The 18,571-nt window shown below is 37.3% G+C and overlaps 1 protein-coding gene across 2 annotated transcripts; it reads right to left on the bottom strand.

Annotated features, from left to right (window-relative positions):
* Positions 1-614: 614 nt before the first annotated feature.
* On the bottom strand, positions 615-17,487 carry lin28ab (lin-28 homolog Ab). 2 transcript variants are annotated; one of them, XM_026942157.3, is made up of 4 exons: positions 17,193-17,487; positions 16,080-16,255; positions 8,752-8,930; positions 615-5,189 (listed from the first exon to the last, which is right to left on the bottom strand). In XM_026942157.3, the coding sequence occupies exons 1-4, from the start codon at positions 17,200-17,202 to the stop codon at positions 4,973-4,975; spliced, it is 582 nt and encodes a 193-aa protein (XP_026797958.1). In that variant the 5' UTR covers positions 17,203-17,487; the 3' UTR covers positions 615-4,972. The 2 variants fall into 2 exon arrangements, with proteins under 2 accessions (XP_026797958.1, XP_034157404.1); XM_034301513.2 differs by lacking the exon at positions 17,193-17,487 and adding an exon at positions 16,800-17,010.
* Between the last annotated feature and the right edge of the window lie 1,084 nt (positions 17,488-18,571).

Raw genomic sequence — 18,571 nt, 5'->3', positions numbered from 1 at the left:
CCTAGGGGTCCCACCACTAGGAGCAAGGTCTCAATCAGCTCCTTTTCAGAGGAATCACCACTCAGGTATATGCCTGAGCCACCACTTTCTTGAGATTTCCAGTGCTCAGGCAATGAGCTGATGCCCATCTTTAGCTTCCAAAGTGATTCAGGCATTGGTTGCTGGGTGAAAGTGTTGCAGCATGGTTATTTTGGCTGTCCACTCAGGACAGCATGTTCTATGGGGGCAATCCCAACTGAGGAGAAAAAAGGGCAATTGTGTTGTGTGTGGGGAAGTCCAACTCCAACCCCAGAGCTGCGGTTTAGCGTGGTATGTCGAGGGTATGTCTAGTTGCAGATATCAGCCTGCATGAGCATGTGTAGAAGGAGGTATCCGGGTGTATCTCACCACCAGTGGCAGTTAGGAGGGGTGAAACAGAATCATTATTTCATGCCCTATGTAGTGCCTGTACACAGGGTGTAGAATCTCAAATAAAATCCAGATATAGAACAGACATTTATGCGCATGGCAAGGTACAATATATTGTCTATTTTGTAATAGTAAACTACACTGAGATTAAAGAGAGACATGATATTCATTTTTAAAAGACAAAAGGAAAACATACAGCAACTGTGTAATATTTAAAGATATTTATTCACTAGAAAGCAAGTAGTGAATAGTCACACTAAAACATTCTTGGTCACAACATTCTTTGCATGCTTTGTCACAATATGTTGAAAAAGATAAAGCTGACAGCTGAACCCATGTACTTGGGTGATTGTTGAGGCCATTCATTTGGGGCTCCATAATGAACCCACTAGCTTGCCACAACATGGCTACATTCTTTGGTCATTTGAATACAAAATAGGTATTTCAACCTTCACTGAACACTGAATGTAATGCACAGGTTTGACGGCAACATAAAATGTACAAAACAACACAAACTCAAGCCACAAAGAATATTCTATAAATGAGAGGTGATTCCTGCTTGTGCTTCAAACAAAAACCATGAGCATCAATTATTAAATACGTAATGTCCGACTGAAGTCATTAAATACATGAATGAACTTAGAAAACGTGTCAATTCGAAGTACAGATTTTCGATTTGTATCTATTTCAAATGGCTTGGAAAAAGTACCCATTGTGCACAATGCAGTTTTTATAGGCACATTTTAAGATATTTTGACATTTATGAAATTGCTCCTCGTGATTTGTTTAGGAATAACAGTGGTCTAATTCTCATCTTTAATGATTCCATCCATTAAAATTTTTGAGAATTTTTCACACTGATAGCAGTGTTGTCTTCTCCAGAGAAAATGACAAGACAATGTTTAAGTGGTTCACACAAACTACTGCGTGTATTTTAACCTCAACATGAATTTCTAACAGCATTTCAGCTTTTGTTCTAAAGTCACTGATATCTTGCAAAAGAACTTGCATTCCAAGTCTGACAACACCTGACTTTGCTATTACACCCGAAATTATTTTAGCACTAAAAACTAAATAACATGCACACACACATACACACACGTACACCTTTCACATTACACATTTAATTGGACACTGCACTGGTTAGAGGGGCAGACTCAGTCCAGGTCCACTTACATTTCAACATCCTGAGGTAGACTTGTATAGATTCTGAACAAGGTATATGCCTTGTTTTCTCTTTAAAAAAAAGGAAGGAAGAAATAACCCAGTCCCAAATACAACAAGAAAAAAAGATTACTGTAGACACAGCAAATACTCAGTTGGAATACTTATAATCACTACTAATCAGCAGCTTTGTTTTCAACTGAAAAGCTATGCCTACATGGCACTATTCTACTCTAACATCAACTACCATGCAAACAGAGAATAAAACAATTATATTATTATGTGGGGAAATATACAAGAACAATATACAAGACTCGAGCAGGTCTCATGCATTTCAAAAGTGATTGATTTGGCAGTACAAATGGACATGTGTCTGTTTTATGGTACAGATTACTCTAAAGTATAAATCCAGATGCTAAAAATAATTCTCACCAACCGTTTGATGGCACATAAATGTAAGTCTAGGCTCCTCAACTAAATGGCTAATCATTCACATATGATTCACATATGCAATGTTTCTTAAGATCATCATATACAGTGTTTAATAAAACTGCATAAGACAGGGTTTAAATGGCATTTGAATTTCCTAACTGATAATGCTCTTCGGCTAAGTGGGATAATATCTTCAAGGTTATACCACAAATCAGTCACTTCGATTTACTATGAGACATTCAAAATGGCCTGAAAACTTTCTCAAACATCCTTTTAAAGCAACAGGGTTTTCTAATACAATATACCAGAGTACCGTTATAATTTTGGCTTGATTTTGGGCAAGATGTGTATCTTTTTTTTTTTTTTTTTTTTTGTAATCAAACTGGCAACGCATTTTAGATCATTTTCGTCCTTTCCAGAAAGCCCACATTTGTGATTTTCCCTGAGACAGAAACAAGCAAGGAACTCTCAATTACCTGACTGTAGTCATAGTGACAATATGGCTGAAATATTTAACTGAAAGTTAGGTTCACTTTGAATGCCCTTTAAATATAGTTAGTGGAGCATTTGGATTGCTTCACATTTGGCATAGATTAAATATATAGAATACACTGATCACAAGCTTATACCTGCAACGAATATTACAAGAATATTTTAATAGCCTAAATCTAGCTGTGATTGAGAACTAGTATCTCCACCATGTTAACATAAATTCTGAGGTAAACCTGAGCTACAAATAAATAATCAAGTTATACAAAGATTACAATTAGTATTTATATTAGAACATGGTCAAGTTCATCAGAGTCCCCTATAAAAGAAGAGTCAACTCTGAGTAAACTTACCATTCACTCTAAAACTGGAATAATAAGCATCCGGAAAAAAATAATCTCCTTTACTAGCCATATCTAAACAGTTTTTTTTTCCCTCATATAACAAATATGAGCAGAATGATTCCCCATTTGGGAATTTTCTCTGAAATGCCCTGATTTGTTGGGATTAGAAAGTTTAATGTAACCAGCTAACATTAAATAGTCACCAATGATAACCTCTCTGAATTGAAATGACAAGTGACAGTGCAATAAGCTAACTTGGCCATGGATTCCCAAATGTATGATCAAAAAATAAAGTGATACTCCAATACTGCTCTTAACACTGCACTTGTCGATCTCAGGGTCATATGACTGTACACATAGGAGCAGACCTTGGCCAGTAGACATTGGAATCTGATGCTAGAAGTGGATGATGGAATGTAAACAAGAGAAATAAAAACTATAAAATTTGTTAGGTGACTTTCAGATTGGGTTTTATATACTGTATATCCAACTACTCTGTCTATACCTGACAGCTAACATAACTTCTTTACTTTATCTTTATTCTTCTCATTTATTCTATCTCATTTGCAAGCCAGCTTTGCAGCTAGTCATCATCATGCTGATATGTGTGTGTGTGTGTGTGTGTATATATACACACACACACACACATACACACATACATACATATATACAGTACTGTGCAAAAGTCTTAGGCACATGCAAAGAAATGCTGTATAACAAAGATGCCTTCAAAAATAATGAAACTAAATGTTTCTACTTTAAAAAAAAAATACTATAAAGAGCAGTAAACAGTAATAAATGAAACAAAGTCAAAGTTGGTGTGATGATCTTTCGCTTTAAAAAAAAATAGTCTCAGGTACAATTTGTGCAGTTTTATAAGGAAATGAGCTGTAAGTGTTACTGAGCATCTTGCAGAACCAGCCACAGTTCTGGAGACTTTGACTGTCGACTCGCTTCTTATTGGTCTCTTATGTAATATGCTGCTTTCTTTACTGACATACAAACATTTTTCTGTAACATTTAATTTTGTGCTGGAAAACTAATGTTTGGAAATCTAAAGTGTTTTTGTACTGAATCGATAATATAGAAGCTATAAAATAAAAATCTATAACAAAGTTTGTACTAAAAAAATAGGTTGCCTAAGACTTTTACACAGTACTGTACATATATACATACATATATATATATATATATATATATATATATATATATATATATATATATATATATATAGCTAAAAAGTGAAGGAAATCACTGCTAACGGTTTGTGCTTGCTGCCAAGGGTTGTGAGGGGATAAGTGCGTGTTAAGAACGGTATTGGGACACATGGTCAGTGTAATCTTACAGCAATTACTAGGCAATATTTGGAAATGCAGGCCCAGGATAATTCACACTGCACAACAGTGCATGTAATGGTATAATGTTCACATGGTTCAACAGCTTCATCATTAATCATAACATTCAACTGGCTATGGGAATCAAACTACGTAAACCATGAAGAGGTCTATGGCAAACCTCATTCACTCGAAATCAAGTATAACAGTAAATACAAAAGCAGTAAATGAATTTATGTTCTTTGGCTTTGAAAAATGAAATGACAACATTGGCATTGTCTTCCTAAAATGAGAAAGAAAAAAAATGTGCTTCACAAATGTGATTTAGCATCCAGGCTTATTGCGATATGTAAACATAGTTTGTTTTTGATTGTTTCCATACAAATCTAAGACACTTAGCTAGCTAACAGAAAAAAATTACACTATCACATCCCTGCTACAATCCTGCAAATGAAGATCTATGAAATTCATCACTCTTAAATGGACCAATTTCTTCAATCTTCATCTTGCATGAATAGAACTGAAGTGGCAGAAAAAAATATGACAGAATCCAAACATATTAAGACCAAAATGCAAAAGTTTGATCCACACCGCAAGGTTACATAGTCTTTAGTATACTGAAGTATTTAAAAGAAAAATCTCTCACTATTCTAAATGACTGATTTTTACTATAATGTCACGCTAGTGAGAGACGACATTCATTAATGCTGTTAGAAAAGTAAAAACCTGAGATAGGTTCAAGAGCAGCATGATTGGTGCTTGTGTTATCCCTGACTGTAATCCCGTTTCACCGTCCCGCATTCACTCAGAGGTATCAGGTGGTGAGGCTGTGTGGCTCAGGATTTCTTCTCCTGCCAGTGAGGCGGGGGTTCCCTGAGATCCCGGCGATGCCTGCTGTGCTTTGATTGGACAGTTGGCTACCATGTGAGACATGCTTTGGCAAAAATGGCACTTCTTGGGCTGAGGGGGCAGCTGGCATTCTTTGGCATGATGGTCCGGGCCACCGCAGTTATAACACCTAGATAGGCATGGAGATAAATTCACATTAATATTAAATTTTTTTTTTTTCTTTTTACTTTTCTTAGTTTTTACTTGGCGTGAAAAAATTAAAATGAGTAATTGTACTTTGTTACTGTACTTAAGCAATATTTTGGAAAACGTGTACTTTACTTAAGTATTATTGAAACTGAACTTGTACTTTTTTTTGTATGTATGTATGTGTGTGTGTGTGTATATATATATATATATATATATATACATATATACATACACACACACACATACATACATACATACATACATACACATATATATATTGCCATATATATATGGTGTATATATATATATATATATATATATATATATATATATATATATATATATATATACACACATATATACATACACACACACACATACATACATACATACATACATACACATATATATATATTGCCACTAGAGGGCAATGCAGTTAAACTTTTGAGATTGTGAAGCATGTTGCTCAAATAAGAATGACATTTTAGAGATTTGCACCTATGAGTGCTGAAACTGTGGTTTAATATTAGTTTCCATAATTCAAAAATATAGAAACAGCATCTCAACCCTATCCACTCTAGATCATTAAGGCATTTAAACCTGCCTGCTAAAACATCCATCTTCCACAGCAGGTAGTTATATTAAATAATCAATATCATTGCACATATTGTAATACATGAAGCATAATACAATTAGGTTTACAAAAAAAACAGGGGGAGCCAAATAAAGAAAGAACTGTGGACTGAAAACCACACAGGTTTTGACTGGCAGCTGTATTGTACAACAGAAACAGTCTCACCCCAGTCAAGCCACTGAAGAGTTTACGCAAAAGCTTATGCGTGTACATTTAAACTATGCAATAAATAAGCACATATGTGGATACAAATCTCTTCAGTCATATCAGTATTTTAAGCTGTAATGGACTGGCAGCACTTTACCTAGCCTGTGATCCTTTCTCTTAGGTTCTCCAGCTCCCAACCCCCTACACATTTCCACTTCCACACACAAACACACACACACACACACATCATCTATTGATTGGCTTGAGCGTGGACAGGGAGCTGGAACCAGAAGAGGGAAACGGGCATCTCTTTGGCTCTTTGTTTTAATACAGCAGCGTGACCTTTCACCTCTGACCCCTGCTCTCTGCCACCCACCCCCTACCCTGCTTGCTCACATCGAAGCCCGCTGTTGCCATGGGAACGGTCACCTATGACCTTCCTAAGGCATCTACATCTGTTATTAATTAAATAGACAGGATTTGATCCTTGATCCGCACCCAGTCGCACGATGACAGTGTCAATGACTCCCAGCAGGAGAAAGTACACACAGCAAAGCAAAGTAACGAGACTTATGAAACATACATTACACTAGGGAGTGGGAATGCACATCAGGGCGTGTCGACAGAAACGCTGGGAAAACCGCACTGCTATACAGAGCAGGTTGTAACCAGATCTGCTTTCCTTTACAGCGACATGTAACTCGTTTCATGTCAATAAGCATTTGTAATAATTCAAGGAAAAGCTCAGCTCTGCAACACTTTATTGGACTGCTTGTCTCAAAGCATCTACTGAGCACATAAGATTCAATTACATCCGCTATTCATTAATGTGCGATCTTCCCAAACTTCCTGGATTCCTGATATTTTCACAGCAAAATAAAAATAACTACAATGCTCAATGCGGGCTCTTGCTATGTGGGGGTGGGTAAGGTGATTGCTCCACAGGGTTAACTCCTAAACCCTGAGATTTTAAACAACCTATTGATCCAGGTCAGTTACAATTATGGGGGATGGGGGGAAGCGGAGCGGGGGGACGAGAAGCACTACATTTGGCCAGCACCTGAGATGCAATCATTTTCCTCTGTTAAACAACATGAGCTGTGCATTGCTCACCTTGTTTTTTTTAAACTGGTTACCTCAGTTTTCTTCGAATGATGACGAAAGGATTATTTCAAAAACAGCACAAACACCAGAGATAGAACTAGAAATAATTCTACTTAACCCCTTCAGACCTGATTTTTTTCCACTGAGCAAAAGATTTTTTTTACCCACTTGATATTTACTCTTCTCCAATATAGAAATGAGTCTAAAAAAAAAAGATGTCATGTTTTTTTAGATTTTTTTTCATGTCCACTACAATGGACACCACAACTGAAGCATAAAATTTCAAGAAACCTTTTGGAGGAATCCTGATATTTTAACCATATTTGTGAACTAGAGATTAAACATGTACAGTATGTGAACTAGTCTTAGAGATTTTGAAAAGAACATATATACTGTAACAATGAATAATGCAATAAGAATGTAGAAAAAAGGTTGTTGTATGATAAGATGAAGTCTCAAAAAACTTGTTTCATTCTTTTTGTTCCTTGCAGTGTGTGAGTCTTAGTATGTGCGTATATGTCTGTGTACGTTTGTGGGTGTGTTTATGTATACTTGCTGGTAGCATTGCTGGCTTTTGCACCCTCACCAGACACTGGGCCATGTTCATTTTGAAATAGAGGAGATCTAGGATGTCTTTACTTGGGATCTTGGCCCTCTCAGTGTCCTGCCTGTACTCAGACCAACTGTTAACTATAGCCAGGTCAAAAGCACTTTTGGATTGAATGTCACTTTATACTCTAAAATATCCATCCATCCATCCATCCATCCAATCGCTGTACCACTTATCTTACAAAGGTCGCAGGGTAACCTGTAGCCTATCCCAGGGAACTCGGGGCACAAGGCAGGGGACACCCTGGACGGGGTGCCCACCCATCGCAGGGCACAATCTCACACACACTCACATACCCATTCACACACTACAGACAATCTGGAAATGCCAATCAGCCTACAACGTGTGTCTTTGGACTGAGGGAGGAAACCAGAGTACTTGGAGGAAACCCCCAAAGCAAGGGAAGAACATGCAAACTCCACACACAAAGGGCGAACCCTCAATCCCGGAGGTGCGAGACAACAGTGCTAACCACTAAGCCACTGTGCCCCATACTCTAAAATATAATCATATTAATAATTACTAAGTCATGAGGTTCCTGTGATGGACATTAAACTTTTAAAAAATCCTGTGTTGTTCAACTGAAAGATCTTCAAATCAACTTATATATATTATTACCGGATACTATTAAGATTATAACAGGTGCAAGGTGATGAGGTTACCGTGACCATAAATTAGTATATACCAGATAAAAATGGTGCTTACTCCTCCTCCTGTCTAATGTGATGCCTGAAGCTCTCTCAGAATAAGTTAGGGCTCATGCCTTCATTGTGATTGGTTGATCAGGGACCAATCAGTGACCAAGCAATATTATAAATGCATACAATTTTATTTGTTTAATGAAAAAAACATGTGATGTCCATTCCAGGGTCTGAAGGGGTTAAATAATACTCATTTATTCACTCATTTGTTAACTGAAAAGCTGATAATCAATTTCTATCCTGTTAGTTTTCACAAGAAATTACATGCAGAGGAAATCATTTATCATAACAACACCATTTTTATATAATCAGTGATATGAGCAAAGAGCAAGCCATGAGAACTTACCGATCCCCTTTAGAGCGCCGTTTCTGGGCACCTTTGGGTCTCTTCTCACTGCCTGCACATGGCGCCCCTCCAGGACCCGTTACCCGCAGAGACTCCAGGCCTTTTGATGACTTCTTAAAGGTGAACTCCACCGGCTCTCCCTCTTTCAGACTGCGGAAGCCATCCATGTGAAGCTTGCTCTGTTAGAAATGTAAAGCCCTCACATCAGTGCAGTAGATCTTTTATGCATACAGTAATATAGCCTGTATACATACAAGGTTGTCATATAAAACGCCTGTGAAATGTATTTTTTTTCCGATTCCATTTTAAATACTATTTAAAATGCACTCGTTTATTTACTCATTCAGTTCATTCAGGCTCTATTATATAAAAGTGCTGAGAAATGATTGCTTAAAGGTTTCATTATTGTCAAGTGGATATAAAGGGCTGAGGAAATTGTTCCCTAATTGTTTTTTCTTTGTCTCTTAATGCACCAATTTGGATGCCCCAGTGGTTTCATTCAACGGGAGAAACCTTTGCTGGCTGATCATGATATATGAGCTACTGCATAAAATGGTGTTAGTTTGAAATACATTCCAATTCTGGACAATGGTTAGTTCTTAATATTAAAAGATTTCCAGCTAAGAATATTAGCAATATTTTAACCAGCATAATTGTATATATAACTATATTCAGTAATTAAGAAATTAAGCTGATATGATATGATGTGACCTGGACACAGGTATGAATCCATTTAATAAATCAGATCCCCTCTACAGCGTTAGGATGGACTACTTTCAATCTTGTCCAATCAGTTAATTCCAGAGAATGCAGATTTGTACGTTTAAATTGTCATTGGTGCATTTAAAGGATATAATGGATATAAATCTCCAACACATTCGATTCTGAAGCATGCCAAGAGGAAAATAAAATGATTAGATAAAGCTATAGACAAACTGTCCAGAATCGCACAACACAATAATCACACATTGTTTAAAGTCGGCTACTGCTTGCTTTGTCTCAAGAATTTGAATATTTGAGATAAAAATCCTGAAAAATCAGCATCAAATCCATGAGTTTGGCTGTTCAAAAATAATAAAAACTGTAAAACCGCTACAGTGGTATCATTTTCACTACCTGGGCCATCATCAAAATGTTGGAAGTCAGGGTTGCCAGGGTTGGATTTTTTACACCAAACTGGGATAGTTTTGGAACAAGGTTGCGGGTGGGAAAAGCAAGTCCATGGGTGGTGTTTTTATTTAAAAATAGTCCATGGACCTGCTTCAAAGAAACAAAGACTGTACATGGATTTTTTTTTTCTCAAATAAAGAGGACTATGCAATTATGCAATACAGTTAAGCAATAACATATGAGCTTTTGGAGGGGTTGTAAATGATGTATTAAAAGCAATATATTTCTACTCTTAAAATGTTTAAGAAAAATACAAGTGAGATAGAAGAAAGCTCATTTCTCCCGTGTCGATGGTGTGACATTCTTACAATACTTCAACAAGGCACAGGCGTCGCTGTTTAAAAAAAAAAAATTGAAGGAATCTTGTCAGTGGTTGTTGGATGTTCCCACATAGATATAAAATTTACCATTATTGAACTTTTTGCGTTGATAATTGTAGCTAGCATTGTGTTGACTTCTTTTAAAAAATGAAGTGGAAACAAAGTGCCACAAGCCTCTTTATTAATGAATTTTGGATTTGTTAAAAGGCGAAACAGGAAGATGAAGCTATGCTAGCAATGACTGCATTAGCAACACGTCACCCCAGCTTGCACCACTGGAGAACACTGCAGAGCAAGTTAAGTGTTTCTCTGATTGATCGCTCTGGTTGAGTGAATAAATGCATATTTTATTAGTACTTGTAATTACAAAACATAGCTACTCTCTGTCGTGAGTTGCGTGTGCACGGCGCATTTAAATTAATATGAACGCAATTATTTTCAACACTTTAAAAAAACTTAACAGTCATTTTTAAACTCTAAACATAAACGTCACCCCCTCCCCTAATTGCAGGGCCAATCGTAAAACCACACTCTCACTGTTCTGTCAACATTTTTTGGGGTAGTTTCTGGACTTTTGTGTGATTTTCAGGATGGGTTGGAATTTTTTTGCTGAGACCTAGCAACCCTGGAACCAGTGCCAATGATTCTTCCTTTAATAAAAAGGTAATTGGTACAAAAATAAAAAGTTTTCACAGTAAACATGTGTAGAAAATGTTGCATAATGCAACACCTTCCACTAGGTTACATTCCATACCAAGGTAGAACAAGAACTAGACATTTAATTGTCCATTCCAATTCTCACTTCTCCTATACATAGCCTTGAATTTTAGCAAGGACATCTCCAAACAAATCATTACCCACTACAGTTTTACGTCCATTAAGAGAGTTCTCCAACTAGACTGAAGATGGAGATGAGAACCAGTGAGAAGAGTGAGACAATGCCAAATGGCTATCTGGTTAAATCTCACACTGACCATCAGTGGCAAGGAGATATTGGAAGAGAGGGGGAAGTGTGCATTCCTGAAATGGTTGCTCTACAGGAAGAAGGATAGACAGAGAATAGAGAGGTCTTACCTTAAAAAGCCAACACCTACTACAACACCTACTAGTGCTGGGAATGATTACGTTCTGTTTTCCTACCTTTAATTTTTCATTAGCAGATTGAGAAGCTTTGACCTTGTGTGGCGGTGAAGTATTTCCCCTTTGGATTACATAATCCAACACCAACTTGCGTGACCTCTTTTGTATCATTGATCATTCTAAACCCATATATAACCTAAATGGCTTCCACAGACATTAACACAACATGAAATAGAAATCATAATGGATTTTCTTGCATAATGTGACATGTTCAGTGTTTTGTTTGTCAATAGCTTGAGACTGTGGAAAGGGCAGATATTACATGACACAATGTTAATGTTTTTTCTGCCTTTGTATTCAAAAATCAGAAGACGGGCAAAGTCAGAGCACTTTGAGGGAATATTTTAGACAACCAAAATTTTTTCAGTGGTAGATACTGACAAATTGTGCACAAAATATATATGAATAACAAGATCATTTCCGGTGGTCTTTAACTTCTTCCTCCTTTTTGAATGAATCAGGTAATCTAAATCTTAATCATTTGCAGAGTGAGAGCATGGTGTGCCCCAGTGGAAGGTGAAAAGCCTGTGGAGGGCCATTTTATGGCCACCGCATGTCATCAGGCTTAACCCGGACACCTCTCTCATGAGGAGGGGGTCGTTGTATGAACCGAGAGATCTTTTGAAGTGAAGGCAGTGGGAAAGGAATTCAATCCTGACTGCTTGACAAGCTCTGCATTCCTCATTCCCAACCCCCCACCATGGTTTCCTGGAACTATCCCTCCATCCCTTCATCCTCTGACCTCTTCCACTAGCCCCCCACCTCCTCTTTAAGACTTTTTTATGAATGAGTCCAGCTAACAAGACCTCTCCATTTCCCTCCATCCACGCCCTCCCTCTTCAGCCCGTAAGTCTCCTTCTTCCTTTTTCACCCTCTCAGACTATAGTATCCGCTTTGTTGCTTCCGCTCGCTCACCGTCCATTTCCTTATATCGCCTCATCGTTCATATTTTCACGGAGAACATATACAAACACTCTCTTCATTCATTCATTTGCTGCTCAGTAACATATCACAGCCAGCAGGATTTCCTCTCTTCGAGCCTGACAATGCCAGCCATTGTCTCCCAAGAACAAGCCGATTCCCCAGCAGAGACCCTACGCTGAGCATGATCAATAACTGTCCTGGAAGCATTGTGAGAAGGCTTGCTTCAGGACACCAAAAAGCAACCAGCAACTTTTCAAAAACGATCATTTTCTATAGTAACCCAAGCCAAATGACTCCAAATCCAAACCTCTCAATTATGGCTGGCTCAAAGTCAAAGACAATAAACTGCTGAGTCATCAATAACAATAACAACAGCCAATTCATTTTGGGTCTAAAGCACTCAAGCACTCAATGCATATGCTGATTTACACTGAATGAAAACAAAGACTCAGTGGACATCCAGCACCCATACAGCAGCAATTGACAGGGACATTTGAAATGGGTTGTGTCTCTTTCATATGTAGTACACAACCATACAACCTACTGAAACACAGCACAGCATCACACAAAGAATGCCAAAGAAACCATGCATATAAAAAAAAAAAAAAAAAAAAGGAAATAAACACACAATTCTCTCAAGGACAGAAAATGTCTAGAGCTCCATCTATCATCAGTAACTCACATAAGATATGTACATATGTATATGTATAGCGTCTCAATCCTTCCCTGCAAAAAATGATATCTTAGAAAATGAGGTCTTTTTCAAGATTACAACAAACCAAATATAAGATTATTAAACTCATTTCTAGACATTTTTACTCATTTCAAGTTTTAAATGTTCTTATTCTATTGGCAAATTATTTTCTTTTCTTTCTAGAAATAAATGCTCACAATTAGTAAAACAAGACTATTATAATTTCGACCTTGAAATTAGAAACGTAAACTCTAGAAGAAGGTTTAATAATCTTATATTTGAGTTGCTGTAAACGTATAACAGGTAATAGTAGATACACTGGACTATATTCAAGATATTTTCACTTTGTTAAGATGTCATTTTTTGTGCTTCATGTTATAATTTGCCATTAAAAAAAAAAAAAGGCCCCAAAGGAAACAGCATTCATCAAGACTTGCTAATGTCTAATCAGCCTGTTGTTTACCAAAGACATCTTACTCAGCATGGGGAGGATATTACCTGATGAGGTTACAGAGCCAGTCATCTGTAAAATGACCTAATCTCGGGGTAATTTTACAGTGACATGGAGTAGCAGTAATGTAGTCGAAGCCATACGCAGTATACACAAGCATTTATTGTGTCATACTTATTGTACTAGGCCTCTATTTATTGTCTTACGTCTTGTCTATTTGTTCTGTAACTTTTCTAATTTACACTACATGTTGTCCAGTGATTATCTTGTACCTGTAATACTCTCACATTCCTATAATATATTGCACCAAGGCCTTGGAGAATGCTATTTCATTGCGCTGTATACCTGTATATGGCTAGAGTGACAATAAAGCTCTCAATTTCACTCACTTTTTACAGGACTTCCAGTATATACTGACTTCTAATGCTGAATTTTGTTCTGTTTGATTCTGATATGGAACCACAATGTCTGGATCGCACTTATCATGACTAGATGAAATATCACTAGATGAGATCATTAGACTAGATGAAATATCAATATTATCACTTTATTGCTAGTGCTAATCTGGTTAAAATGGCAAGGAGGTCAGAATTTGAATTCAGAGAAACCTTTTTTCCCCCAATCAATGCAGCATTGTCCATTCCTAGCTTAATATGCATTTAAAAAATCAAAGAAAAGTCAAAGCCATAATTATTTTAATGGCATTAAGGCTGTCCTTTAGCATGTATAAAGGTGGAGAGATACATATGCACCAAAACACTACAAAAACAGGACTACTAATATTCCTGTGCACATCAGTTATGAATACACACTCCAGTTAATGTCTGTTTTTATTCCTTTTAAGATGCATTTGTTTGCATCACCTTTGTATCTTTATAACGCTGCTCCTCAGTACAAAAGAGAATTTAATGTGAATATGCATGCAACGAAAATACATCAATGTCTCCAGGCTCCTCTAAAATGAAACAGACGCAGGGTTTATCTAGGAATCGGATCTATTTGTGATGGCGTGATTTACTAAACAATTTCTGCCCCATTTCCACGTACAATCACATCGATGATCAAACACGAAGAGCAATGAAATACACTATATTCACTTTGTGTACTGTATATACTGACTTCTAATGATTAATTTGTTCGATTTGGTTCAGGACTGACTCTGTTTGGAGGTCAGTCACCACGATTAGAGGAAATATCATTAGTACTTTATTTCTAGTGCTAATCTGGTTACAATGACGAGAGAAGTACAGAATCTGAATGCAGAGAAACCTTTGTTCAATCACTGCAATGCTGTGAGCTGATCCAGGACAGAGTATTGACATTCTCTATTATGCGATCTTAACATTAATTGAACCTAATGCAAAAATAAATAAATAAATAAATAAAAACCACAATTGCTTTAAGGGCCTCAAGGCCTGATTTGGTCCCTTTATTTAGCATAAAGGTGGAGAGATCGGCTACCCATGCACCCAAAGAATACATCCACACTAGTACTGATGTCTGTTTTTATTCCCTTTAAGATGCATTTCGTTTGCATCACCATTACATCTTTACAGGCATGTGCAAGATATTCTCCTGCTCCTCAGTCCAAAAGAGAGAATTTAATGAGAATATACATGCAATGAAAACACATGCATGTCTCTCAGACTCTAAAATGCAGCATGCACAGAGTTTATCTAGGGATTGAATCTACTTGTGGTAGTGTAGTTTAAACGATTTATGCACCAATTCAACTGATAATCATATTGATCATCAAATACGAAGAGATAGAGTATATTCCCTTTTATTATAGAACTGTGTGTATATACTGACTTCTAATGATGAAAATAGCTCTATGAGGTTCAGGGGTGATATGGAACCACTCTGTTTGGATCCTGTGCGCCACGATTAGAGGAAATATCATTAGTACTTTATTTCTAGTGCTAATCTGGTTACAATGACAAGAGAAGTATACAATCTGAATGCAGAGAAGCCTTTGTTCAATCATTGCAATCAGCTGTGAGCTGATTCAGGACACAGTATTGACATCTTCTATTCCGTGATCTTAACATGCACAGGTTGAGCCTAATGCAAAAAAGAAAATCAAAATCCACAACTGCTTTAGGGGCCTCAAGGCCTGGTTTTGTTCCTTTCTTTCGCATGCAGAAAGGTGGAGAGATAGGCTACACAAACACCCAAGAAAAGCAGACTAGAAAAACAGGACTTGTACAAATCCTGTGCACATCAGCTGTGAATGTATCCCAGTGTTTATGTTTCCTTTAAGATGCATCACCTTTGCATCTTTACATCCGTGTGCAAGAAATTCTTGCAGTCCAAAAGAGAGAATTTAATGTGCAATGCAAACACATGCATGTCTCTCAGACTCCTCTAAAATGAAGCATGGAGAAGGTTTATCTTGGGATGCATGTGTGATAGTGTGGTTTTGTAAACAATTTCTGCAACCAGTTTGATTGAGCAGATCCAGATGTGGAATTTTTTTTTTTTTGCATAAATCATAATCCAAATGAAAGTTTGCCCCTTACACACAAACAATCACAAACACACATGTGTGCAAAGGCAGTAGGTGATGCATAGAAAGGCCTAGCCAACTCGTAAGGTCACCAGCACATGTTTGGCACCGAGGTCTCACCTGATGTACGAAGACGTCGACAGGATGGTCGAGCGGAGCGCCGTCTCTGCTCGTCATGGACAGGAAGCCGAAGCCCATGCGCACGTTGAACCACTTGCACACGCCGCTGCCGCTGAACGAGGCCGAGTCCTCCTCGGAGTTCTGCGTTTCCTCGTCTCCGGTCTTCGCACAGCCCCCTTCAAGGAGTACAGGGGGAGAGGCACGGGAACAGTTTAAACGGCACAACGCACGAGCGCGCGACGCTGGAAGGCGCGTGTATCCGCGCGAGCTTTACGCCGCGTGTCGCGCGCTCGCCGCCGGCATGCACTTGTGCGCGCACTGACGGGGTTTAACTCCTACACCGTGCTTTCTGTGCACAAATGAGGGGCATTCTCCTTACTTCTCAAAGTGAACCATGAGAAACATCACTATTAAATGCACAACCTACATCAAATGCCATTATTATTATTATTATTATTATTATTATTATTACTATTATTATAGGCTGCTGCTGCTGCTACTAGTAATAATAGTAGTAATAATAATAATTTTATCAATCATTTGCATATTGTGTGCACTGAAAATTGCTCATTTTTCCCACAAAAATGATTTAGTTTTTTTTTTTTTTTTTTTTTTTTAAATATATAGCTAATAATATATATATGTATCGATCAACTTAATAGAAACTTTGTCACACAGTAAATTCTTAAATCCAGGAAAACCATTTTAAAAGAAGCTCACCTCTATAATAATCACCAAAAACTGATCCCATTTCTCCCATAATCACTGCATCAAATTTAATCCCAGATATCCTGTGAATTTATATTTCTGATTTTCCTCAGATTCAGAAGGTCCTCAGGGGCCCTTCATAAACATGGCGACCCCCTTTTGCAGTTTCCATTGCAGCCGGTGTAGAAATGCAGAAACAAAGGAAGTTTGGGGGCATTTTTAAGCCTTTCAGTGTGAAAGTTTAAAAAAAAAAAAAAAAAGGAGGGGGGTCCTTAAACCTGAAAGACAATGAAGTAAAGCCAGCCCACCTCCAACAGAGAGATCTGAGAAGGGCCCTTATTCAGCAGAGAACCAACAGCAACAACAACAAGAACACCAACAAGAACAAGAGGAAGAACACTCTACCTTCAGCCATGCTTTAGGATATATCCAGTGTGCTTTCTGCTTCTTATTTAATAAACAAAAGCTCTTTAGTAATCCTCCTTGGCTGGCTGGATCATGTAGTCATGTAGTCATGTAGTATACTGCTTCTGGCTCAACACTCCTGCCCCATGTCCTAACCCTAAGCATCTCAGGAACAACCCCCAACCCTTTCGGTCAAGTCCACGTGATGCTCAATTGCTGATAAATTGCGCATTCCATGGTTGTGGGTGCGAGGTCCCATGTTCACACGGTGGCCAATCAGAGACTGAGAGAGAGTAGGACCTGTACCTAAACTAGCAGGTCCTTGGGGAGATTTCAATCCCCCACCACCCCCAACACACACACACACACACACACACACACACACACACACACACACACACCGCCCTCTTCTGGGACTGCCTTAAACCACCCTCAACCCCCCACAGTGTCACAAACCATATATTAAGAAATATGCACCAACATATTACACCACTTTTGTTTATTAGTCTACATCATTATATTTATTATACATATAGAAGAATTCAGATATATTGGGGCAGTTTTTGAATTTCCACCTTGTCTAGGTTTTCTAGCTATTCATTAAAAAAAATTCGCCCAACACATGATACCTTTATGAAATGCTCCAGATGCTGACTATCTAAAATGCCTCTTTCCTATTCTAAAGAAGGGTAGCTTACCTTTCTGCAAAAAAAAAGGGGGGGGGAAACAGTTTTAAGAAGATATTTGGTATCAATAAATCAAATTTCAATATCAGAATTTGAAAAAAAAATCTACAAATTGATCATAAGAACATTCTAATATTGTATGAACAATAGATTAAGTAATCTAATGAATAGTAATTAAAAGAATTAAGTAAAATTGATTACATATTAAGATGTTCTCATGAACAATGTTCTATAATTCATTTCTTACAGCAATGACAACAACATGGTTTAGAAAACCTTCAACTATACATATTATAGGGTGAACTTTCCAGCTTGTCTAAGCTTTCTAATCATTAATAAAACAGAAAAATCCCTTAAAATCTCCTCTACCTGTTTAATATCTACATGTGAAGGAAAAAAAATGTTTATATCATATTCTAAAGAAGTGGTGTCAAAATGGACTAAAAAACAATTTTTAATGACGTTTGATCATTTAAGATATATTTTTATTATGATTAGGCTTATATTCTCATCCTCAGTGACATTTTATTATTATTAAAAGCATTATTTATTTGTAGTATACATGTTTATGCTATCAATAAATGAAATTCCAATCACAGGATTTGAAAATTTTTTTAAAGAAAAACAAAATCTTCAAGAAAAACGTATTGTAAAATTGTATGAACAGAGGATACTAAGTTTTGTTTTGTTTTT

This window comes from Pangasianodon hypophthalmus, chromosome 29, assembly GCF_027358585.1.
Source record: "Pangasianodon hypophthalmus isolate fPanHyp1 chromosome 29, fPanHyp1.pri, whole genome shotgun sequence".
Lineage (NCBI taxonomy): Eukaryota > Metazoa > Chordata > Actinopteri > Siluriformes > Pangasiidae > Pangasianodon > Pangasianodon hypophthalmus.
The sequence above is the reverse complement of the archived record's forward strand: the minus strand, read 5'-3'. Positions and strand labels throughout refer to the sequence as shown.